Here is a 27,010-nt window from a genome sequence, read left to right as displayed (position 1 = left end):
TGATCCATATTAAGATGGGTTATGGAATAGGTTGATTGAATAGAGCATGTGATGACCCGTTCAATGGAACGGTCATCTGAATTTTTTTTCAAATGAATTGCCACGTGTCAATCACTGATTGGCCCGCGAAAAGTAAAATGCATCATCTTTCCCAGTCACACTGCTGCACGCCACTTGTCTTCTTTTGATTGGCTGTGAAAAAATAGCCGTTTTTTATCTTTAACGGCTATTTTCGCATTAAAATAATTTTTTGGATTTAAGTATGTGAAGTTAAAAATGACAAAAAATTTTACTTTGTTGTCTTTTTAAAAATATGTTTTAAAGTAGTGTTTAAGTATGTGAGACCTATTATTAAGTTATTTACTTTTAGTTTGGATTCTCTAAACCTATGAACCAAAATAATAGTAAGTCTAAGTAGAATTAGAGAAGAAAAATAATATATTTTGTAATGCTGACTAAAATTTATTTTTTAATATAGTTTTTATGGAGGAAATAAATTTAATTAATTTATCTTAATTTGATTTAGAGGCTTCATGCCTAAAACTAAGAACGACAAAATTTGGTATACACCTCTTATCATATCTGCTAGATAAAATTAATTATGGTATAATAATATCGATATTAGATCACAACAAAGAATCAAAAGTCAGAATTTTCTTTAAATATAATTAAAAATATCACGTAATTAAATGAGTTGGGAAAATTTAAAAGAAATTAGGATTGCATGGGTGATATATTTAGAACAACGTTAAGCAGATCACTTATTTATCTATTTTATTAAAAATAGTTCTTGTCTCAATATAAACAAGGAAAATTTGTTAAATATATCAACTATAACTTATCTACTTTAAATAATTCATATTAGTGATTAATTCAAAATAATCCAACTTATTTTTTAATGTATTAATCGAAAGCATTTTGAGAAGATACATAAAAAATTTGGTTCATTATGAGAAAGGTATACCAATTATAAGGATAATTTTGAGTTAATCAATACTAATTAAGGATTATTTTAAAGTGGCAGGCCTTATCAGTATATGAGAAAGAGCTTTTATCTTTGGTACATAGAACAATACTTAGTTGAAAAGCATTTTATTGTGAAGTTGGATCTAGAAAAGTCTTACATGGCTTTGCAACAACGAAATTCTACTCCCTTCCAACAATTTTGGCTTTTTAAACTTGTGGTGTTTGATTATGAGATACAATATAGAAGTGGAAATGATAATGTGCTTTTTGATGCCTTGTCATGAAGGCAAGGTGTAGACTTTTAGATTCTTGTTCATGGCTTTGTTAGTAGTCTTTACTGATTTAGCAAGCAAAATTATAAACTAGATCCTTCTCTATTAGAGATGATTCTATGAATTTCATCACCAATCAACATAAATCTATGGAAAAGGAGGTTACTATGGTGGAAGTAGACATATTGAGTAAAGCAACCTGAAAATGATTTTATATTAGAGTTCAAAGAATGTATTTCAAATTTCAATATCATCAACATCGAGAGTACGAGGTTTTGTTATGAACAAATTACACTGTCAATGAAAATAATGTTTGTAAGTGAAAATAATGGAATAAAAATGACATAAAAATTTAACGAGGTTCACCCAATTAAGGCTACGTTTTCCGGTGTGTAGTATCTCGCTTATATTATCACAAAGGAGTTCAAAGAACTCTTAAATGGAAAATTACAATAAAGAAGAGATTAGGCTTGTATTTAAGCTTAGGGATTTTTGTGGATGTATTTGATGAGCATATGAGACTTCTATTTATAGAGGTGATCACATTAATGAGTATTGCATACTTAATACAAGGGATTAACTCCATAATAAACAACTCCAAAGAACACCAAGAGTCAAAAACCGAATTCAATGCTCGATCAAGGCAATGCTTCATTACTTGGATGTCTCGTATCACCCTTATGCCAATTTAATATCCATATTTAAGACACCTATCAATACACTCATAACTAATGCATTGAACACACTCTTAAACACCACCATAAACTTCCCTCTTAACGTGCATACTCAGTGGCGGATCCAGAAAAAAAAGAAGTGATGTCAATAATATAAAAAAAATTACAATCACCATTTAATAAATTAAGGCAAATGCCCACGTAGCGTTTTCATATTTTGGAAGCGATGCATAATGTCATCATTTGACAAACTATGAAACAAATTACACTCAAAATAAGTTACAAATCACATTAAGATTAAATGACAAAAAATTGTAAAGAAAAAAGAAAAAAAATAACCTTAAACAAGAGAAAGCATAAATGGTCCAACAAAAGACAGTGATGTGCAGCGCGGTAGCCGGCAAGTGGAGTGGTGGATGCCGGTTGCCGGTCATAGTCTCACAGAGGGTTTGGGTCTTTGGGAAAGGCTTCGACATTCATTGGCTTACTGCCGCCTGTTGGGCTTTTACTTTCTTTGGGAATTTTGGGGTAATTAATAGGGGGTAATTAATAGGGGTAATAAAAACAAAAAAATATATATTCTTGAATGATGTTAATAAGTTTTGAACCTAGGTCTATGTTATAGGAGATAAGAGTACTAACCATTGATCTAACATATATTTCTTTATATTATTTGATTTTATTTTGGATTTAAGTGATGTCAATTGACCTCGTTGACCTCACTTTAAATCCGCCTCTGTGCATACTCAATGCACACACTTTAACACATATTAATCCACCGATGGGATTCCATCTCTATGCACTCAATTAATGCATAGAGTTGATTTGTTGCACTCAAGTAACCAATTACACTAACACAACCTATTTCTCACACCTATCTCATCCCTTTAATGCTGCATAGGTAGCCCAATCATACTTAGATCATGTGTTTAAACTTGAAATTTTGAAAAAAGTAAGATCATTTAACAACTTAATTCCAAAAATAAGCTTCGTAAAAACTTAATTCCCAAAATAAGCGTTCGTACATCCAAACCTAGCCTCGGTTTAAATCGCTGTTACTAACAGCGAAAGACCAAAAATAAAAATAAAAAATAAAAGGCATAAGTCGCTGTTACTAACAGCGATTGATCCCTTATATTTTTTCCAGTCTGCTTCTTCCTCATTTCAATTCACGCGTTTGTATTTTCTCATTCTAGCTACGAGATCTTCCTCTTCTTTCCACCATTAAAATCAACTTCAATCCTTCAACTAAACTCACCAAATTCCAAGTTTGTACCACTAATTAGTTCTGTCATCTTCCTACATCGACCTAAGATACTATTTTTTTGTGTTATTTTTCCATTTTCGAAAAATTAGGGTTTACTGAATTTTAATCAACTTTCACGTTAATGTAGGTTCATAAACTTGCAATTTACTAATTCTTGTTGATCTACAGCTTACTGAGGTACGTTTTTATTATAATGTTTTTATTTGGTGTTGAATTTAAAATGTATGTCATGTATGGTGGTCATTTACACTTAAACTCTACGAATATGTTGAATGTAGTTGTTATTTACCTTGATCTTCATAATGAGGTTGTTTGTTCGTAAATTTGTTGTTGAATTTAAAATGTATAGTGGTCATATATTTATGAATCTGATGGTGATGTTGATTTTGAATGTGTTGTTGTAGAAATGGATTCATTTCGTGTGACTGTTGTATGCTTTTGGAATGGTTCAATTCGACCAACTAGTAACAATGTTAAGTATGTTGGGGGAAGACGTAAACTGTTTGCATGCAACTCATACATGGATTTGAATGAATTTAAACATTTTATATGCTCTAAGATTGGCATTGACACTACAAGAAGTACTGTTAATTTAAGTTTTAAGTACAATCTTAGTGGAGATTTGTTAGCTTTTCCGGTTGAGGATGAAGAGGCTATAGATGCAATGTGGGAGTATTCAAGGTCTACCCCTACTCCTTCTTTAGAGTTATATGTAGAAGAGGTACCCCTAGGGAATGAAGGTATCAATGTTGTGGAAACAAATGCATTCATGAATATACCTTCTTCTGCTCCTTCTCATACGCCCTTCCTTACCCAAGAAACCCAAAATCTCTTTATGCCATCTTCCTCTTATCCTTCTAATGAACCCAATCAACTTCAATTTCAAGTCACAAATGATGATACTTTTAACTTAGAAGATACAAATGAGCCGTGGGGTGATGTTAATAGTGAGAGTAATGAATTTGTAGAAGCTCCTTCTGAGGACGATGTGGGTGTTGACGAGGAGGCTCTAGCTAATGACATGAGCTTAGGCAACATTCCAACAATCATTGCTCCTACACCCTATGCAATGGTTCCCCCTTTAGATGAACACATTGAGGACAACTCTTGGAGGTCTTGGGATTGTGATACAACCTACACCGATGAAGGAGAGTTTCAAAAGGGTATGATGTTTGATAACAAGGATACCTTGTTGGACGCTGTTAGATTGTATCATATTCGTAGGAACGTTGAGTACCGAACTGAGACTTCAAATCAAACCGTGCTCACCTTGAAGTGTAAGAGAGGGTGTGGTTGGAGGCTTAGGGCTAGGAAGAGCTCCTATTCACCTACTTCGGCGAATTACATGCCGTGGTTCCTCTCCATCACCTCGTCGATGGATGACACCACGAGGTATCATGGCGACAGCCCAGTACGCTCCCGCAGCACCGACGATGACACACTTTGTAAGTATTCTTCAACATTGATTATTATCCATAGAACTTACACGTTATACAAATCATTAATACTTAAGTCTTACTGTAGGCACAGGGCATTGCATCAGTCATCAGCTCCTCCCAAGAGGAGCCCGTACGGAAGAGTGCCCAGGGCATACTCCAAGGGACGCAGTTTCAACACTTCATTCCGGAAGTGACTGTGCCCCACACCACTATGTACGAGTACGGGTCATCTCCTCATCATGCCGATGTTCATCTTGAGGAGGTTGACTTAACGTGCCCGGACTACGGTGCCGGGTCCTCACAGGGTGCCACATCATCACAGTATCAATCACCTCCCCTACCCGAGCGTCATGCGACGGCCTCTTACTATCGTAGGAGACGTCGTAAACCATCACAGTTAGACAGGTTACAGAAGGAGGATTAGCATTAGAATACTGTTTGTATATATTGAACATTTGTACATACTCAATATTTGTAACATTTGGTCTTTTGTGTATAAATTGTAACATATATGTAGATGTATATATTTTTATCATATTATCACACGTCTACTGTAACATCCTCAGAATAGGTCAAACTTTGAAAACACCTTTAATGAAAAACATGAGCCAAAACCTACTCATGGGAGTGTTACCGCCACATCTATTTCTAATAAAATAAATGTAAGGATTAACAACTAAGAAATAACTTAATAATTTTAAATCCAACAAAAGGGTCTTACAACATAAGAAAAGACTGAAACGTAATTTGTGTCCATATAAAATTTAAACAACCTAAGGTAAAATTTAAACTGAAATACGACTCTAGTAAAAGCTATATTTCTAAGTGATCCTCACTCCGCGATTCCCATGCAATCAATAAACTGTAACATAAGAATGCAAGAAAAACAAGGGAAAAACTCCCAAAATCAGGAAATTGAGTAATTCTAACTCCATCCCGTAAAACGATTAAGTTTGAAAATGATTTAAGAAAATAAAATATAATCAAATTGAAAACAATTTTAGAAAATAATATATAGCTGAGTTTAAAAGAAAAACAATTTCAGAAAACAATATGTATAATATCACATAAACCAATTTATTAATTTGATATTTAATAATGACAAACACATAATTAATTTTTAATTTGAGGGAACGAGAACGCCAGTAGGCCGAGGCTTTACCCCTATACCTACTTCATCAAGAGGTCGTCACCCCAAATAATTCAAGGTCAGCAAAGTAGTCTCAGGGAACCCTAGTGTGCACACCCCTTCTACTTGGATCACAACAAATAGAAGGAAGACCAAACATCGTATCAAGTATCAGAAATAATAATAATAATACCTGTCGGCAGCTATACTAACCAAACAGGGCAACCTGTTCATCACCCTTATACTTGGATCACAATAAATATAAGAGCTTCATTTCCCTCGTGTTACACTTTACGTGATTTAATAGATTTTAATAATTAGTCGCGATCACGCAAACATACATTATACATTTTATTTTATGATCATAAATTTTCCCAATAAATATATATCTCAGGAATATCTAACTGAAATCTCATTTTTCAAATCATCATTCTAACATCAATTAGTGGCAACAGAAATTAATATCATAAATATTTCTCTTTCAAATAAATTGTATCAAATTTCAATATCAAAATAATAATATAAATTTTATCAAAATAATAATTATAAATTCAAGTTTGACCAAAGAAATAATAGTAAATATAATTTGAGAATATATAAAACATAACATCATATAAAATAATGTCATATAAAATCATGCATCCTATCTAAACACCTTAATTATCACTTAGCACATAATACTAACGGGATAGTCCTAATTAGATGGACATTGAGAATTACCTTGTCACGCGATCCTAGACAACGTACACTCCTAATAATCTCTGTCTACGAATCCGCTGTCTTTAATATCGAAATCTTGCGTTTTCTTGACTGAATTTTAAGCAATTGGAAGATGGAGAAAGTACTTTGTTGGAGAAAAAAAAGGAAATGTGAGTAATAATGTGAATGAATTAAGGGTAATTGGTTTAATTTATAAGAGGTAAGTGAGGTTGGTTATAAGGTTTAGAGGGAGGAGTGGGAAGTTATTGTTAATGGGGAGTTATGTTTTCTTTTTTTATTTTTTTTTTCTGAAATTTATTTATTATTATTATTATTTTAAAAAAAACGGTTGTTACATCTACTATCCCAAGAAATGATGTTAAGTACTCAGACTTTTCGGCGATGAATCATTCCGCCAAGAATGCAGTATGAATTTAATCAAAAACAAACAGACAATCATATTCAAATAGGAAACATGCTATCGAAAATTCAACACAATTTCATTCAAGTTCAACAAATCCATATCAAATAACATGGTTCATTCGTTAAGTTAAACTACCGTTGCTAACTAAGACGGCTTCTTAAACTTTCTCATAATCCTTTCAATCTCTTCTTTCCTATGTGCCATATTATCTATTTGTCTCTTTAGATTACATACCTCATCTTTAAGCTCTTGTTTTTCCTTTTCAAGCCGTACTATAAAGTCTCTCTGCCATTTAGTACCCTCTGGAGCAATCCATCTAAAGTATGTGCATCCTAATCCGTCAACCAAGTAGAAAGGGCAAGCAACAAAATCACGCGCCCTGGATTGAAGTCGCTCCAATCTGTATTAATTTCAACTTCATAACCACAATCAAAAAACTCTTCAATACAATGCTCCTTTGACATCTACGGAATACATATAATATAGTAACGTAAGTGAACTTTCAAAAATAATATTAACATTTATAAATTGAGAGTAAAACTAACATAATACCTTATGTTACCTTTATAAATTGATTCAAAAGAACAAGAATGATGTAGATTGGATATAATGAAGTAGGGAAATGATGGAGTTTTTTATAGAACATCATTACAACGACTATTTTCAAGTTCGTAACGGCTATTTTTCTAATTAACAATGACTAGTTTAATTCGTACAAAAAATTAAAAATAAAAATAAAAGCATAAGTCGCTGTTAGTAACAGCGACTTATGGCTTTTATTTATTTTTATTTTTTTTGGCCTTTTGCTGTTAGTAACAGCGATTTAAACCGAGGCTAGGTTTGGATGTACGGACGCTTATTTTGGGAATTAAGTTTTCCCGAAACTTATTTTTGGAATTAAGTTGTTAAATAATCTTACTTTTTTCAAATTTTCTTTAAACTTCACAGTTGGCCCTAAAGTATTGTGAGTAGGCCTATTTAATGGACCGGATAAGGGTCGGGCCAGGCTTAAGTAATATGGGCTGGATTGGATAAGCGCCCTTTAAATATAATATGGGATTTTAATGAGCTGGACTTTTGAAAACCCAACTTGGCCCAATCTGGCCCATTTTTATTACTAAAATTTATTTAAATTATCATTTACTATATTCCTAATTAAATTACCTACAATATCTAATCTTTTCATAATTTTTCTACAATAATCCCCCCTATTTTAACGATGAATAATCCCAACGTTGGAGGGTATTTTCCTAGAGTAAATCCAGTAACCGAATGAATTCTTATAGCTAGCTTTATTTTTTTAATAAAAAAATTAAATTAAAATAAAATGTCGAAAAAAATACTAAAAAAATATTAAAAAAATTTTTGATTTTTAAAATTATTTTTATGTGAATTTTTAATATTTTTCTTTAATTTTACATTAATTTTCATTTTATTTTTTTGGTGAATTACTTACTATAGCAGGTCATTGGGTTACCCAAACTTACTCTAGGCAAATACCCCCTACCCCTAAAATTGGGATTATTTATGGTTAATCAACAGGTGGGATTATTTTAGGAAAATCATAAAAATGTTGGATTATTTAGGTAATTCTGCCCTTATGATATTTAAATTATCCATTAATTATGCTATTTACACATGCCGTTTCCGACCCTTATTAAGCCCGCTTAATTTTAATTATAGTAGAGCACATTTTGGCCGGGCCCGTTTTTGACCCGGCTTTTACAAAGCCCTTCTAAAAGCGGGTTGGGTAAGTGCTCAAAATAGGGATCCGGCCATTGAACACCTCTAATTGTGAGGGATAGAAATCCCATAGAACACCCCTAATGAATCATTAGCCATTTTTGGAAAGCTCTTTTTACAATACATGGTACTCAATTATGTTATATACTTCTTACCATCCTCAAAGTGATGGTCAAATCGAGGTAGTGAATATCTGTTTGGAGATGCATCTCAGGTGTATGTGTGGGAAAAGGCCAAAAGAATGGTGCAAGTGGTTACCAATAGCTGAATGGTGGTACAATATCCATTTCCACATTTCAACCAAACTTATCCTCTATGAAATTGTCTACAACCAAAAACCTCCCTTTCATCTACCCTACTTAGCTGGTGAATCTACTAATGCTGCAGTAGACAGGAGCAAACGCAAACAAATGATTGATTTAGTAAAAGACCAGTTATTGGAAGCCCAGAACAAAATGGTTCAATAGGCCAATATACACAAAGCTGATAGGCAATTCGACTTTAAAGATTGGATTTGGTTAAAAATGCAGCCTTATAAACAAGGGACAGTTTCCACCTATCTCCCAACAAAAACACATTATAGACAGAAGACATCACATAAAACTTGCAGCTAGGACGTCATCTAGTCTATGCATTATGCACAATACAAAGGATCAGATATTGGAATGAGCCAACATTTTCGAGTCTTAGTCTGCGCCCTTGGACGGTTTATTATCAATGCTAAACAAACATTGAAGGACAAAATTTCCAGACCAGCAAGCACAGATAACTTGCTTCTTATTACTATTATCAGACATACTGTGAAGAAAGAAAAAATCAATAATTATTTCATGTAATAAACTATAGTCTAGTTCCAAGTAACATGAGCTGGAAGAACCAAATCTGCCAAGACACTATTCTCATCAATGACTTACAAATACTACAATAAACTGACATTCAAACAAAAGGCTACACCTAAGAATTGGTCGGATTTTTACAGTTAAAGCTACACTTGAGAAAAGTTATTCTCGACAGTCATATGTACATGACCTATAATCAATTTGGAAAAACCTGCTGAAGAAGTAGAGCCAATGGAACTGCATCCTGGGGACTGCGACCAATCAACCAAACTCTGAAATCAACAGGGAAATAGTTCAAATCACTCCACCGCTTCAAAGATGACAAGGAGAATGGCCCTTGGACTCTGCCCTGAGGATCAAAATAATGCCACACTAACTGTTCAGGAAGAGGTCCCTGAACTTGAATCCCGCCATTTCCCTGAGCTTGGATCCCGCCAAAACGCTGAACTGGAATCCCACTATTCCCCTGAGCTTGGATCCCGCTAAACCGCTGAATTGGGATCCCATTATTCCCCTGAACTTGGATCCCACCAGTCCGCTGAACTTGGATCCCGCCATTCCCCTGAATTTGGGTCCCACCATTCCCCTGAGCTTGGATTCCACCAGTCTGCTGAACTTGGATCGCTGTATTCCCCAGAACTTGGAACCCACCAGTCCGCTGAACTTGGGTCCCACCACTCCCCTGAGCTTGGATTCCACCAGTCTGCTGAACTTGGATCCCGTTATTCCCCAGAACTTGGAACCCACCAGTCCGCTGAAATTGGGTCCCACCATTCCCCTGAACTTGGATTCCACCAGTCTGCTGAGCTTGGATCCCACTATTCCCCTGAACTTGGATCCCACCCACCCACTCAACTTGGTTCCCGCCATTTCGCTGAACTTGGATCCCACCATTTCCTTGAACTTGTACCCCATCACCTGGGGTGTTATCTTTATCATCATCGTCGTCGTCATCATCACTCAAATCAATCACGACCCTAGCCCCTCCTGTTTCTTTTGTGTTTGGGAGCTGCAGTGGGTATTTACTTTCTTGTCCTGTGTTTACGATACCAACATGGTTATGACTGTTGCTTGTCATTGTAATTGCTTCACGGCAAAAATTTTCTTGCTGTGTATCTGTGTTTGGGATGTCAGCAGGGTTGTGACTCTTGCTAGTAAACCTAATTGCTTCAATATGAGGAGCTTCTCTTTTCTCTAATTCCAGAGACTCGGCATGTCCATTGTTTAGTTCTGCCACTGGGTGAGCATTGCCATTGCTTCTCGTGGTGACTTCAGTTGCTGCAATAAGTAGATTAATAAATACGTACAATACAATGAGTTTGACTCATCAAAAAGTTGGGTGACTAGGGAAAACTCATCAGGAATAAATATGATGTTCAATCAGGATGTCGGTTGGGAGCGGAATTTTCAGGACAACAAATCTATGAGCTAGGGTCTAGGTTTAACAAAGCAAGGAAGTCTCAAAAGGAAAACATAAGGGAGAGCTGAACAGGAGAACTTTGTCCGATCACAACCATGGACCAATATCACCGCCATCAAGGATCTTGCAATCAACGAGTCAAGATTCCGGAAGAATTATACAATAATAAACGTCTACCAATGAATAGAAATAACTAGTATTACAAGGTTTACTTGCAACAATTAGGGCTGCTAGTCGGCACAATGATCATTATTTACAATGTGCGGAGCCTCAAAAGCCAGAAGTGAACTTCACACTTGATGAATAATTAGAACCACACAGTTTCAAATAACGACAACTGCTGAAAGCAGAGTAGAGACTTTTTCATCACAAAAAGGTATTAGGGGAGTCATTACAGTAAATTGAAAAGTGCTACGTCATTGAAGCTACATATATTAGATTGGCTAGTGAAGCACTATAACTGAATTTTAATCAAGAATTTAACTTTATATAGCTTCTGCCAGAAATTACATAAAGGAATTAAAAAGAGTATCGAATTTTTGAACAAGTTTCCACGGTAAAATGAATGACAACTAAAAAGCTAGATTTAGAAAAACCTAAAATGCACGCTTGTACGAAGAGCAAAGGTTTTGTTCTTACCAGTATTGCCAGAGTCATCATCACCAGAAGTTCTCGGACTTGCTGCAAAATATTTATTGTATTAGAATGGTCCCTTTTCAAGAGTACTTCACACGAAAAATAATAAATTCCCAGTTAAAACCAAAATTTAAATTGAAATTCTTGTTTCTCGCTTTTTTTTGTTTATTTCTTATTGCATCGCAAGTCTTAACCTTACATTTCTCCTAAATCCATGATCAGCTATGTTATGGGTGATGGATATTTCAGTCCCCACTCCCAAGATTGTGGTTTGGAGGTTCGAACTTAATTTACCACTTCAAGGCCCAGTTTATCTTCAAAGTCTAAAGCTAGAAAAAAATAATCACATTGAAAGATGCTTTTAAAATGTTCACAGATAATAATATGCAACATATCTATGTGGTGAACCCAAAAACACACGCATAATGCACATATTTGATAGGTAATATAAAATCCACGTAAATTTCCTCACCGAGAACAAATGTCAAAAACGTGGAGTGTAACTAAATTCACTTTCATGTACCCATATGAGAAATAATGGCACACAGACCACTCATCTAGCCCCAACATTTCGTACGCTAGAATATGATATCCAATACCCAATCAAATTCCTGAAAGAACAACTATCTCATACAACCATACATGATGAACCACATCTAAGGTAAGCATATTTGTATATTCTCACATTGGAAATTTAAGTAGAAGTCATTGTTAGATGCACAAAATAAACTTGACAGGTGATAACATCGTTTACTTCACTTGACATATATTTAAAAGAACAATTAACCTAACAATGAAATTTTCTATTTTTTTCAGCTACATATCAATCATAGACAATTGGCAATAATTTTCGTAATCTTCGAGCATTTAAGCAGGGGCCAAGAAGACAAGGAAATAATTTATAATCGATAAACACATGACCCTTTCAAATATAGAGTGGGAAAGATAGCTTTTCCATTATAAACTTGAAAATATCTATTGACTCGAACATATTTACTGAAGAAAACAATAGAGCTTCTTACGCAATCCATTAGACCAAGGAAAAGACACATGATTAATGAGAAATTTTTTGAAATACTAAATGGTTTCATCAATTAAAAAGTAGAGAGTTGTGCAAAGTAAATAAAAAAGGAAACCTCCATATAGTTAAATACATGGACAAAGGTAGGTGTGGTAATATCCAATACAAATGCAAACATGAAAAAGAAATTATTTTCCTGAAAAAGAAGAATATTGTAGACTATTTACTTCAAATAATTGCAGACTATTTACTAAATCTAGTTTCAAAAGCTATTTCCCAAAAATGTCAAGAATTCCATATGCTACACAATGAAGGACCTATTCATTGTGTAAAACTGCAGTAACAGAACGGTGATGCGGTAACGGGAGTGATGCTGTTATTGTAATGACTAAATATCAGTATGATATCTCTTGATACGACCCAAAACGCGATTTTTTGCACCTTTACAATAGGTTCGTTTGTCTTGAAAACTGTTACAACGCAACTGATGCGATGCAATGTGGCCTTGTTTTTACACTATGGTCACTCATTTCCTTGATTATTGCGGACTTTTTATTTCAATACATTGCCCATGGTCAAATTCGATATGGTCAAGCATCATGACCTATTAAAATTAAGGCGTGCTAGGAGATCAACTTTGCTTTAGTCAAAAAGAAGTCACAAACATGTGCCTTGTCCAACACACATTGCAGCCAACAAAGTTTCTTTAGGTACAACTATTGTATTACTTCACTAGAAAAGACATGGCCTTTGTAAGAAACCCAACATGATCCATAGAAGGCTAATGAGAGGGATAAGCCAATAGCAAAATAAAAGAAAGGAAAAAGCAAAGTCCTAGAGGAAAGGAGTCAGGGTTTACATATCCCGCTCATAGAAACTATGATAAGGGTCTGGGAAGAGATACAAAGACGACAAATCAGAGATACAAAGACGACAAATCATACCCATAAAGAAAGATATAGCCAAAGAATACCTCAGCTCGAGAAAGACCTGCAAAGGAAAGCAAAGCAAGACAAGACAAGACAAAAAAAATACGAAAAGGCAATACAAGATAAAAATTAAAGCTAATGAAATGACCAAAAAATATAAAAGCAATCATAAAAGCCAGAACTATAAATGACGCATAGGTGACAAGTGTAGGCGTAGCCATGTAGGTGACTATTACAAGATATATGACTAAACCAAATTTAATTCCTAGGGCTGATATTCAACTCAATTAACCAATCTTCCTATGTGGTTTAACCCTTTAAGCCCTAGCTGGAAAACTTGAACATTATTATAAGATTTATTAATAATAAAGACATGAGAGGAAAGAGAAAGAAGTAAACTTTCATAATAAACAATAAATAGATACCCCTAAGGGTGTCACACCCTGGAAAAAGACTTTAAAAAAATAGGTTGTCAGCATAAGGGATTTAAAGTTACACAAAAGATTAATTACAAATTTGAAACAGCTAAAAGATAGATTTGTCCTAATTAGATATTCAACTAGGTATTAGGATACATGATCGAGTGTTAAGAGAATAGAAAATATGCGCAAAATCTGGAAAACCGGAATACAAAAACTGGTATTAATTACCCAGTTGAGTATTCTAATACCCAGTCGAGTATTGGTCTTCGTAATAGTTTTATCCCTAGTCAAGTCCTCAGAAAGGTGCAACTCGTTCATGTTATTTCTAATTTTCTCCTTTCATGTTTCTTAGGCCTACTGCATCTTATCTTTCCATCAATTGTGATGCTTTCCACCCTTCTCACGATGGCAATGGGCTTTCTTTGCATATATCCAAATCATCTCAGTCACGCATGTTTGCAAAGAGCCATAGATGAGTGCAACCCCTAGCCTCTCTCTCTCAAAAAGGCTTTAAGGAAAGAAACTAACATGCATAGAACTAAAGAAGCAAACAATTTCAATTTGTTAAACTCTTCGATGATATACTCCCTTTGTTCCTTAATAAAATTCCTACAAGGAATGGTCACGGGAAGTAAGAAAAATAAAATATTTTAGATAGTAGATATATTATTTTATTGAATAATAAATATGATGGAGGAAAAGTGGAGACCATAAACATTAAAAAAAATATTTAAAGAAAATTAGTGGAAAAAAATATAAGGACCACGACTAATAAAAAAAATATTTTTAAAAAGTAAGTGGGAAACATGTGGAGACCATAAGGAATATAAAAATGTTAACATAAAGTTAGTGGAAGATATGTGAGGACAAAAACATTATTAAAATATTAAAATGATGATGAACAAGGTTATTTTTGTACAAAATTTGCGATAAAAATAGAAACATTTTTTATGGGAACAACAAATGAAACACCCGAAAATGGCAATGGGAAACTCTTTAAGGAATGGAGGGAGTATATTGGACATCACACAAATAAGGAATAATTTAAAGACAAACGAAAACGGCAGTGTTTCAACCTTGGACAATAGTGTGATAAAGTAACTTTTTGATACCATTTACAATACTTTCAATAAGAACCGAATCAAAGGGTGAAGATATTCTGGTGCAGAGAGTTTAAATAGTTCAAATGACAAACTAATCAAATAAGTAGAACATCCAAGTAACTGCATTACCCTCGATAGATCTGTAGTCTATAAACGTATTTCAAAGACTCAAATCTTGAAATAGCACATAGAGACGATACTTCATTTCATAATTTACATCAAGTATTACGCCCACTTTCCATTTTTATTTCTCCCATATTTGATTTATCATATTAAGAGATCTAAAGCATTCATAAAGTGATGTAACTAAAATTGTAAGCATACGTCACTAACTTATTTTTATTGCCTCGAACATTCACCACAAAATTCTTACAGCACAACATTTAAAAGTGCAAAAACTTTTCTCAAGGTTAGCACCAAAGCAACAAGGGTCGGTGCATGTAAATAGTTTGTTTGTGCATGAGTTTCTACCAAGCTTATCTAGTACAAAAAAGAGGGAGGGAGAATGATTCACTGGTAAAATAAGCCCAATCATTTCAGCATGCCTAAGCTCCCTATGCAAGGGGTGACGCTAACAACACTTCCTGGAAAGTAACCTAAATATCATTTGGGTTGGGATGTACGATCTTCAAAACTAACTTAGTATTATATAGATATGCTTTATTGTTTTTAAAAGCTCACATAGTAATTGACAATTAAGTAAATTGAGAGGGGCGAAAGAGTATATGTTATTTTAAGCATTTTGTAGAATATTGCAATTTTCCCATACATAATATGACACGTTCAGTCTCCAAGTCACTAGTATAGTTACAAATCCACTAATCACTTTCCCTAGATCTCAAAGTTCAAACAAAAAGGGAAACTAATGTCGATGAGATATGTGTAGTTCATTTAGCTAAACCCAGATGCCAAAATAGGCATCATTTACTGTATAAAATCCACCAATCACTTTCCCCTTATTCTTAATGTTTAACCTAAAAGAGAAACTAATGCCAATGAAATATGTGTAGTTCACTTACCAAAATCTAGATGCCAAAATACACATCATTACTATATACTAAAGGAATGTCGAAATAGTATTGAAATTCTGAATTCACACCTAAAAGCCTTACCATTGTAATAAAAAAATTTATTTAAAAGCATATAATTACATTATTATAAAAATTGTAGACATAGTTTTTATAATAGGTATATTATTTAATTATATGTATATCATTTAATAAACTTATTGGAATACGTAGACTGTATTTCCACGCCAACTCGTTACATCATGAGCCAGTAGTTTGGATTTCCATATTTGAGAAACAATATCTTAAATGTCTTCTAAATTGCCAATTGATCCTCATTTTTAGGAGATCATATAATATTTTATATTGTCAACAGGCAATGATCATCTAACTCCTTATGTAAGAAATGTTCTATCTACTTGATATAATAAGTCCATCAATGTATGACTTTATAGACCATGGAATATTGTTGACCTATAAGTTAAAATGATAATTAATATGATTGATAATATATATATATATATATATATATATATATATATATATATATATATATATATATATATATATATGCAATCAATAACTTTTATTTAGGGCAAAACTCCTAATATATATTATGAGATAAGATTAGATGTATTAATTTGTTCTCATCAATTATCATTAATGTTATCGTAACCATATTATCATAAAGTCTATTAGATAATTAAGTTAAGATAGATGACAGGACGTAGAAAGAATCCCAAATAAATGAGGGTTTTGGAGTTGTACATATTGAAGACAAAATTAAAGAAAACTATTTAAGTTGGTTTGGTCATGTGTAAAAAAGACTAAAAATTGCACCAATTAGAAGTGAAAGGTTGAAACACTGAGTAGCTTAGAAAATGAAGAAATATGACAAATATGACTTCGATAACATAAGTGAAGGATGACATATTTGCAAGCAATAAATAAGAATAAATGAGGGAGAATATATGGTGATAATCATTGAAATTGATTATCTTACTTGTAGATTAGTACTAAAGAGAATCAAGTATAATCTTTGATTGTGACAACCTCTTAAATTGATTTATTTTGGATCATGCAACCAACCTCACATTGTTGGTATTAAGCGTCGAAATCGTTGGCATCGTTGTACAGGTTATCATAAATAATTTTCACTAAGACAATGAGAGTATGAGACAATTATGGTATAGAAGAAAAATATTCTTTTTTTTTTCTTTAGACACTAATATCCTTTGTTCATGAATGAAATAAATGGCCTTGGAGTACATCTAATTGAAAAAATACATCACTTTTGTTAAGTGAAATGTAAGAAACTCATTATTTCTAATCTAAATCATGTATTCACATATGGCCATATGGCTCTAATTCTATATCTTTGACAAGAATCAACACTTTTGGAATGAGAAAAGTGGATTAATGATGGATCACGAAAAGGCAAGCGACTAATTTTATTTTGTGCATTCTTAAGATAATAAATTAGGAGCACAAACAAAACAATGAGTACATTATCTAAAGCTATTTATATTAATTAAGTGATTGCCTAAGACTTAATATTTAGTATTTGCTCTAGTAGTATATAAAGATCTATAAGCTTTAAAAAAATCCATTTCACATATCCTAACTAAGCCTCTTGAACAAGCATAGATTTCTAATATGATCATTTGTTCTTTTTCAAAAAAAATCAAGATCATAAACAAATCATTTGTAGCATTATTTTTGGCATTTATGATCTTTATATTATTTTATCCTTCGCTTAGTTTATGCGATGTCTATTGTCCATGGGATCATGAATTATAATAAGATGACTCATCAAATCATATGCACTTCTTATATACGTTAAATTGCGGATGATATTTGCCATAAAAAGTCAACTAAAAAGAACCTCTTTGTAATCACTAACAAGGGTAAAAGTTGCATACATCTCCAAAACTCCACGTAGGTGAGAACCTCTTAATGGCATTGTTGTGCTTAAATTATGGGACTTCTGAATGAGATTATATGAGTTTAAAGTCATTATTGTTGAAATATATGGGATTATACAAGTTAATATTCACTACTAAATTACATTTTGTTGCAACAAACCCATCCATGATGAAATGGAAGATTAACTTGTTGATATTTGGGTTTGGTTCCTTCTGATCTTTAAGCTTATTTTTAGGCTTTTTGAAATCCACAAAATAAACGTCTTAAGTAAGTTTACAAAAACTCACCTAGCTGATTTTAGTTTTTATTTTATGTGTTCATCTTTTTAGGTTGTCTTTTAGTTAGATTTGTTTTTGTTTAAAGCTTGTGATAATTTGTAGTTTTACTTATTTAGTTTTGGTTAGTCAGTTTCGTTTGGTTTTTGAAAGAATTGTTTGTTTGTTTAGTTTAAAGACTTTAACACTTTGTGTGTTTAACTATGTAAGTTAAACTATTAGAGCTACTAGGTTTAGTTAAGTAGAACTTTTTATAAGTTATACAATTTGTAAGGAGCAGCAGTAATGAAGGAGCTACACGCCTAAGTCCTACACTCCAAGTCCATCACAAGGCAAAGCCACCCAAGCAAGCTACCCAAGATTCGAAGTCATCTTAGCTTAACAATGTAGAATATTGTAGATTGAAAGTCAAATGACAAAGTAAGAATGGCCGCTAAATAGTTGAAGGAACCATGTGCAAACTTTGCGGTTATTCAAAACAAGGTGGGCGGTTGATCAAACAGCAAATACAAGCATGATAGCTGCTCATGGGACGGTTTGATGAGTTATGGAAAGTTACTTAAGGTGGTTATGTGGGCTAATTAGCGCAATGATAAGCCTACAAAGTTATGGGCATAAAAGTTTTCTATAGAAGTTATTTTAGAAAATGCTAAGGAAGTTAATCAAGTTAGAAATTATGAAAAGGGAGTTGAAGATCATGAAGTTCTATAAGGGCTGAGTTCGGTTATTTTCGTTTAAGGTAAATCGAATGCTTTTTAGTTGTAATTAATTTTCTGAAAATTTATAGGTGTTTCCATTATTATAAATAGAGTTTGTAATCAGTTCAAAGTAGTTGAAGTTCTATAAAATTATGAACTTTGTTCAAATACAATGTCTTACTTTGAGTTCTTGGATTAGAATTCGATTAAAAAAGTTTCTATTCCTTGTAGGTGTAGGCGTCTTGCATGTGTTCATAGAAGCCTTTAGATTGTTAGCGTGGTGTGTCTAAATCTCTAAGGTTTAGAGTTTGCCTAACTATCCTTTTATACCTCATCATCAACCGTCTCCTATTTGAATAATCATCATGGTGTATTTGTATCGATATTATTCATCTACAATTCATTATCATATTCATTTCCTTTCTAATTCATCCCAACGGTACATTTCTATGTTTTCAATTTATCAAAAACAGAAATCAGTTTCTAAACGCAACATTCCAACCACTGCAATTTATCGCTTTAGATCTTGTTTTTTGAACTTGTAAGCGACATCGAGTCTCGAGATTACATACAACACATTTACCTAATCTATTTCAAGTAAAAATGAACGTTTAACCTAAATTCGAATATTTTAGATTGGATCTAATCTAACTCTTGTGAAATTGATTGCCTTGATGTGCATTCGGTCCCTAAATGGTTTGTAATTGGATGAATTAAAATTGAAATCCAAATTGAATTTCATGTGGTTTGGTTTAGGGCTAGTCCAATTCATACATTGAAATTGCACCCTAAGTATAAAGAATTATGAAGTGGATACCAGGTCAAATAAATTTATAGCTGAAGTCTAGGTCTACGAGAGGTCCAAATGAATTTAGATTAGATTTAAAGTGGGTCTAAAATCGACTATGAAGTGGGTCATGGGTCGGTTTTAGGACGGGCTGGCTCTTAAAATATTGGAGCTACACCCAAAACCATTTTTTGGGCGAAAACTTACACCCATACCCTATATTTAGGGGCGGGTTCAATAGGGTTTTCGACCTGGGACCATCCCTCTACCTTATTAGTTCTTCATTTAAAATTTTAGACAAACAAATTATGCATTTATATTTGCTTAAGTAATGCTGAACGATAAATATAGCTACTCAATCATTATTAATTCTGTTAAAAAAATAATATCATAAACATAAAACATCATTCATCCATATTCATCACCCTAAAGGCAAAAAAAAAATTCATTGACAAAAGTAATAAACTTATTAACAATAGAAGTGAAATATAAAATAAACAAGTTAATTATATCTACGTGACAAAAGTCTTAGATTAATAAAAGGAGTAATTACAAAAAGAAAAGTAGCAAGAGGTCAAAATCTCTAAACACGCAGAAGTGCAAAACATTGTAAAAAGTAACTAGAAAAAAAGTAGAACTTATAGATAATTCACAAATTTGTAAAATAAAAAGGAAAAAAGAAAAAACAAACAGAAAACAAGAAAATAGAAACATGCAATGACATCTAATACTCGATTTCTATACGCAGCGAGCTAGCCCATACAACATTGTCAACAAACATAAAGAGAAAATTTTCTGTAGGAAGATGAAAAACATGTCTTGATGATTTAATAATCATAACGAGGTAAAGACCTAACTGCCAAAGAACCAATTTGGGAATCTTGTGCCTAGTAGTTCCGAAGAAAAGAAGCTCCAAATTAACAAGTGACATGACCATAACAGATTATTAAGCACTAAACTCAATGTTGTCAACAAAGCTTCTCATTTAAGTTTATAAACATAGTCAGATTTTGTATAATTTTAAAAATAATACTGCAGCGCGGTGCCCCAAAATAAGTAACCCTAAACATGCTCAATAATAAAGAGATAGAAGAACTAAAGCAAATGCACACCTTGAATATCATGCTTAGTTATAACCTCTGGATTCATCAAATCTTCTTTTGGTGAATCAAAGAATTCCCAGTCCCAGTCAGCAGCTTTAGGTGAATCGTCAGGGGCACACTCAGCAATTGCTTCTAACTTAACTTCTTCAGGAATCACCTTCGGTATCTCACTGAACAAGCGAGATTGTTCAGCAGGTGACTCGAGTAGGTTCCTTCTTTCCAGGTACTCAGCCACTGTAATAGTAGTAAAGGAAGACTAGTAGAATTAACACTTCATAAGCAAGCACAAAAGACAGCAAGGGAGAGATCCATGATTGGTCGACCTTGCCCAAAAATTAATCCTTAATTGAGTTATGTTTGGAAGCAGGGGAGAGGAACACAGTTAAACTATGCGGAAGGTAGCCAAGTTAGTATTTCAAGACACAATTTAAGACCAAGGGTTGAACTCAAGCACATGTTCTATTAACCATGACTTCAACAAGTGTAACAAAAATAAAGGATATTTATATCGCCACCCCTTCTCGTTAGCACGATCTGCAAGATTCTTGAGAAGCACGAGCTCTCTTGCTAGCCACTGCAATTAAGAAAATATAAATTTGTCCAAAGAAATGATAGTCAGCACTTCATACATAAAAATAAGAAAAGGATATAAATCTCCTAGCTTCATTGTCCCTATTAACAAGAGCGCAAAAACAAATCTAATGCAGTCTTTGAAAGTTCACATTCTGCGTGATACAAACCGATATAAACCTGACAATCATTGTATTATATACTGCTTTTGGATTCAATTCTAATATACTGCTTCTGGATTCAGTTCTAATATACTGCTCCTGGATTCTGCAAGCAAATGCAGAATTCTGATGTTGAGAAAAATAAACGAGAACGAAATGTGGGTAAGGGCAGCTTCGAGTGCTAGTAACTCCAAATAGACTTTTATTTCAATCAATGCTTAATTCCTAGTACTATTACATATTTTGGTATTTATACTAATAAGCCTACAACTAACTAATTGGTAAAATATCTAAACATACCCATTTATCCAATATATCACATTACCGACGGCCTGAGTTCCACCATGCCCTCAAGGTGGACAGAAAATGGGTTGTGGTAGTAACAAAAGAGGATTTTAATTAAAGCTAAAAAGGTTAGATGAGATAGGGCGACAAAAAATTTTGGGTTAAAAATTAGCTTGAAAATATTGGATAGGTCTAGCAAATGTACTTTTAGAAATTGAAAACTAAGTGTTCCAAAGAAAATTGCCCAAAAGTCCGAAAAAATAGGGTTGGGAAGTAAAAGAAAGCAACAACCACAGGATTCACGACGAACTTATTGAATGATTCGTACATCCTGAAGAAGTTCATATGGATGAATATACTGAGAGAGTGAAGCAGCTGTTTTGCTCCCATGTGAACAAGAATTGGCCCAAAATACAGATAGAGAGGCAAAAGAACCAACTGTTACAAAATGAGAGGCGAAAACACCAAAAAGAACGTTCCCCCAAGTGTCAACAAAAGCTTAGCACGTGGAATTAGACCCTCAAGGCCCTCGCTGTTCAGAGCCATTGATTGCTCTCTTTGATTAGTCAAACTTTTGTCTGCACCTGTTGCTACTGCATTTCTCTTTGAATATGATCCAATGTTGCACGAAACGAAATTCGATACGATACGAGAAACGGAAACGGAAACGAGAAACAATAATTTATAAGTTTCGGAACAAACGAAATGTGATTCTTACAATGCAGAAAAAATAAGTACAAAAAATTCAAAACCTATTTATACTAAAAAAAGTAAAAAGATAAAAGATAAAAGTAAAATAAAAAGTTAAAAAGAGAAAGAAAGGACACGTGATGTGCATCAGTTTGTTTTTGAAAAACTACCATCCCAAGGAAAATTAAACAGTAATAAAGTATAAAGAAGAATAAAGTATGTCTCCGTTTTAAAATTGTACGAAAGTCTAAAACATAACGGTAAAAAACATAAGGAAAAGAAAAGAAAAAAAGGCACATAAAAAAAAGTACTTCTAAAAGAAAGAGAGAGAAAAGAGTTAAAACATGTAATATATTAAAAAAGAGTGTTGTTGTGTTTGTGTATCCCCTTTTTAAAGTTGGGCCAGCCCAATTAAAGGGAAATATGACCCAGTCAAATGTAGACTTAACCTAGTAGTTTAACCTAAGTTACTTCTAAATTCTATGCAGCTAGGACTTCATCTTCATCCTCATTTTTCTTCCCTCGACTAAAACAGAAAAGGTAAGCTTTATTTCTTTTTTTTACTTAGTTTCTCATCAAACAACTACAACCTTCACCGGAACCCTGATCGCCATCACCGGTGATCTGAGTCGCGGATCCTCACGACTCCGGCACGGACGTTTCCGACCGAAGACCAAAGGTCGATCCGCATCTCGCGCTTCATTAATAAGATCTATCAACTTCTTTTGTTAACTCTTCTTCGATTGTGCTCCTATTGCTCTCCTCAAGCAAGGATGTTGGTGAAATACCTCGTCTCCTTCCTTCATGAACAAAGATTCCGGATGTTCATTGTCTCCCTTGAGAATCCTGGGTCCTCCACCGGACCCGCAACATACCATCTTCTATCTACCATCTCTTCTCGGCCACACCTTCCGAGACCACCACCGGATCCAGTACTTTTAGGGAGACATCTATTTCTGCGTAATTCGTTTTGCAGTGACTGACCGGAACACCACCAATCATAGTGTAAAAATACGATAACGGTCGCAATCACGGTAACGGAACGTTGATGCGGGAACGGGAGTGATGCAGTTATCATATTGCCTAAAAATCAGTCGAAACTATAAGATATCCCTTGATGTGGCCCAAAACGCGGTTTTTTTACATCTTTACAACGCGGGAAATATCGATTCGTTTATTTTGAAAACCTTTACAGCGCGGCCGATGCGATGCGATGCGGCCTTGTTTTTTACTCTATGCCACCACTATCTTTTCACCATCTGCTCTACTCCATACTCACCTGATTTTCGCCATTTTCCAGGTATTTTTCTACCTTCCCCTTTTTAACTTTCCTTTTTATTCATCTTTTCTCCTTTTCTTTTCCACATTTTCCTCTTTTTTGTTTTTCCTTTTTTTAAACCCAAATATATTATCCTTCTTGATTTTTCTGGCCAAAACTCGACCATCTTTTTCGATCTTTATCAAGCCTATTTTCTGAAAATAATTATTCTTATCTCTCCCCTAATCTGCTTTCAAAATGTTCAACTACATAGTCATAGGTCTTCTTGGCAGCCATTTTCATATTTCTTGATTCTTCCCGCTTCAGATTCTTTAGAAATATGATCCGCTGTCTTATTTAAAGAAAACTTCCAAGAACCTTGAATCCTTTCTTTAACCTTCTCTCAAAACCCTTCTAAATCAGCTTTCATCTGTCTGGATGTCTCTTTCACGAGAGCGTGTAATTCAATGGTTTGTTTGTGGTACTGTTTGAACAATTTATAAAATTCTTCAACTATGTCTTGCGAATCTGGTTTTTTGTTGTCCAATCTGCCATAATTGAGATTGTCGGATCTTTTGTCATCTTCGATTTTTTTTTAAACCCGAATGGAGCAATTCCTGAAGCACTATATCGATTCCCAAGAATAGACTTGCTCTGTTACCAATTGTTATATAGTGCTTATGGATTCAATTCTAATATTAGATGTTAAGAAAAATAAACGACAACAAAATGTGGGCAAGGGCAGCTTTTAGTGCTACTAACTCCAAATAACTTTTATTTGAATCAATGTGTAATTCCTAGAACTAATACGTTTTGTGCGACTCTACCAAGGTCCAATCGCGTGTTATACGCGACTCTAACGTGGTCCAGTTGCGCGTTTTGTGCGACTGGGTGTATTAAAAATCAGTGCAAACTTTAAATAAGCTCAGTTATCGGAATTGGGCATATAATATATCGTTGGAAAGCTCTTGAAGTCTAGTTTCTAATGTCGCAAACATTGCACTAATGTGATTTTCCTATCAAAAGCTATGGCCAAAAGAATGAACATGTATCAAATTTTAGCACAAACAAACTTTAAACAATCGTCATTTCTCGCTCATTTATTGAAATTGAGCATATATTATATCATTGTAAAGCTCTTTAAGTCTAGTTTCTAATGTCACAAATATTGCATTGATGTGATTTTCCTATCTAAAGTTATGGTCAAAAGAGTGAACATGTATCAAATTTCAGAACATGACTTTTGCATTATAAACACTTTTCTTCTCTTTTACTCATTTTCTTTGTAAAACATTTTCAACCGAGCTAAAATGAAAATTTAATGAAATAAAAATATAAATATTAATCGAATAACTAAATTGAACCCAGTCGCACAAAACGTGCGAGTAGGCCTAGGTCAAGTCATACAAAACTTGCGACTAGATCCATTTTCCAATTTTTAAAATATTTTTCTTTTTTACAATTAATATATTTTATTTAATTTAATTATTATTAATAATTTTAGTTTAAAATAATAATTTTTATTTTATAATTAAAAAATGTATTTTTCAAGGGTATTTTTGAAATTTCATTAAAAAAGAGTGGCGACACAATGAAAAGGGTGGTGACATTTAAAAACTGGGTAGATTATTTGACTAATTTTATCGACAAGATAGAATTTTTTTATTGTTTGTTGGTTGAGAAATATGCACAGGTGTAAAGTTTCAAACCTCTTAAAAAAAAGTTTTCGACAGATTAGAGTTAGATACTTTTCGATTTCCCAGATTCAAAGTTATCAATCTCCATCTTCTTCAAATTCTTTTGTTATTCATTTTTCGAGAGTTTAGGGTTTGCAAGACATTTTTTATATTTGAGGTTTTTCAAAATATTGCAAACAAGCCTTAAAATCATGATATAAACCCAAGTCACGAAAGGACAATCTCGATTCGGCTACTAGAGTACTTGTTAATGACTGAGAATCTATGATTCATCAAATGCAGGTAACTGAAAACTGAATATTTCACTATGATAAAATGCTGAAACTACAAGTCTAAGGTGGTGAACTATCTAAGCATAAATATAGAATGACCGTACGTGTTCATCAAGAATGAAGAAAATCAATAGCCAACTACCACTATTCTAAGCTTCTCCAAATCATCTAAATTTTATTCTTATCTGGTAATTCACGATGAACAGATGAAAGCAAATGCAAATGAAACTCAGATCTCAGAGGTGTTTACCTATATTGTCTGAACACGATTAAAGATGCTGGCGTCCAACATGAGTTCAAGTAGTCAATTCGACAATGCATGAAATTGAAAAAGAATTGATCTTGCATGATCTGGGACTTAAGTTTAATAAGTTCGCTAAAAATACAATGAGCTCTAGCAAGAACAGACAGTCTATACTTTTAATATGTTCAAGTAAAACAACTCAAACAAAGAAAGTACAACTGTACAGTAAACTGGTTAACACATGCAATTGCATTGAACTAAAAAACACATGCATTACAACTGGAAAACAGAAAGCTAGTCGGCTTATAACCATCATCCACAGCAAACAAGAAGGATAATATACCATTTGCCCACCCAGCTAGCAGTCAAAAAGCATAAAGGCCAGTTAATATCCAAACCCTTCATTAACAATAAAATCCAAAAAAAAATGTATACATACATGTTTTATTATGTCCTCGTGCAAAATAGTTACTTTCTGCTCAAGTTCACCCTGTTCATGTTAAAAAGATTGCAAATGCAGAGAATGAGAAATCCACAGCAGCAGAGTAGTAAAAATTTGAAAAACTCTATCATTGGGAAATGAAACACTATCCTACAAATCATCAATATCATAACTTACAACAGTAGGCTGCTTTAGTAGACCATCCTTAAATCTTCTATGCAAATCTTCAATTTCATCCTACAGCGATAGAAAGTCGCATCTGAATAAAGTTGGAAGGGTTCTCTACTAGTTTTGTGCCACACTATGTTATTTGGACTCGGGTACTAATCATGGTGCAAAATTGCGGTCGCAGTCGCGGTTGTGGATCACGGTAACAGAAAAAATTCGGTTATCGCGGAATGGATCGCAATTATTATTGATTAGTAGAAATTTTTTTTTTTAAAAATGCAATTATTAAACACATAATAATAAAAAAAATATATATTAAATACCAACAAAAATATAAAACAATAATAAAAAAATATAAAATTTATCCACTTTACCTTGTACGTTTGATTTCAAGAGTATAGATATAATCATATTTTAAGGATAATAATTTAAAAAATTAACCCT

The 27,010-nt window shown here is 33.5% G+C and overlaps 1 protein-coding gene across 2 annotated transcripts in view; it reads right to left on the bottom strand.

Annotated features, from left to right (window-relative positions):
• Positions 1–9,414: 9,414 nt before the first annotated feature.
• The window catches only part of LOC130828193 (uncharacterized protein At5g08430), a 23,624-nt gene continuing 6,028 nt past the window's right edge, over positions 9,415–27,010 (bottom strand). For both annotated transcript variants that reach the window (XM_057694042.1, XM_057694041.1), the window contains exons 4-9: positions 26,576–26,635; positions 26,396–26,446; positions 21,283–21,353; positions 20,789–21,015; positions 11,512–11,553; positions 9,415–10,730 (exon numbers count right to left, since the gene is read on the bottom strand). In XM_057694042.1, the coding sequence (XP_057550025.1) occupies positions 9,649–10,730; positions 11,512–11,553; positions 20,789–21,015; positions 21,283–21,353; positions 26,396–26,446; positions 26,576–26,635 (1,533 nt within the window). In that variant the 3' untranslated portion in view covers positions 9,415–9,648. The remainder of the gene's footprint in view (positions 10,731–11,511; positions 11,554–20,788; positions 21,016–21,282; positions 21,354–26,395; positions 26,447–26,575; positions 26,636–27,010) is intronic.

The sequence above is a fragment of the Amaranthus tricolor genome, chromosome 12 (assembly GCF_026212465.1).
Source record: "Amaranthus tricolor cultivar Red isolate AtriRed21 chromosome 12, ASM2621246v1, whole genome shotgun sequence".
NCBI classification, from domain to species: domain Eukaryota; kingdom Viridiplantae; phylum Streptophyta; class Magnoliopsida; order Caryophyllales; family Amaranthaceae; genus Amaranthus; species Amaranthus tricolor.
Note: the sequence above shows the minus strand (reverse complement) of the source record. Positions and strands in the feature narration are given on the sequence as shown.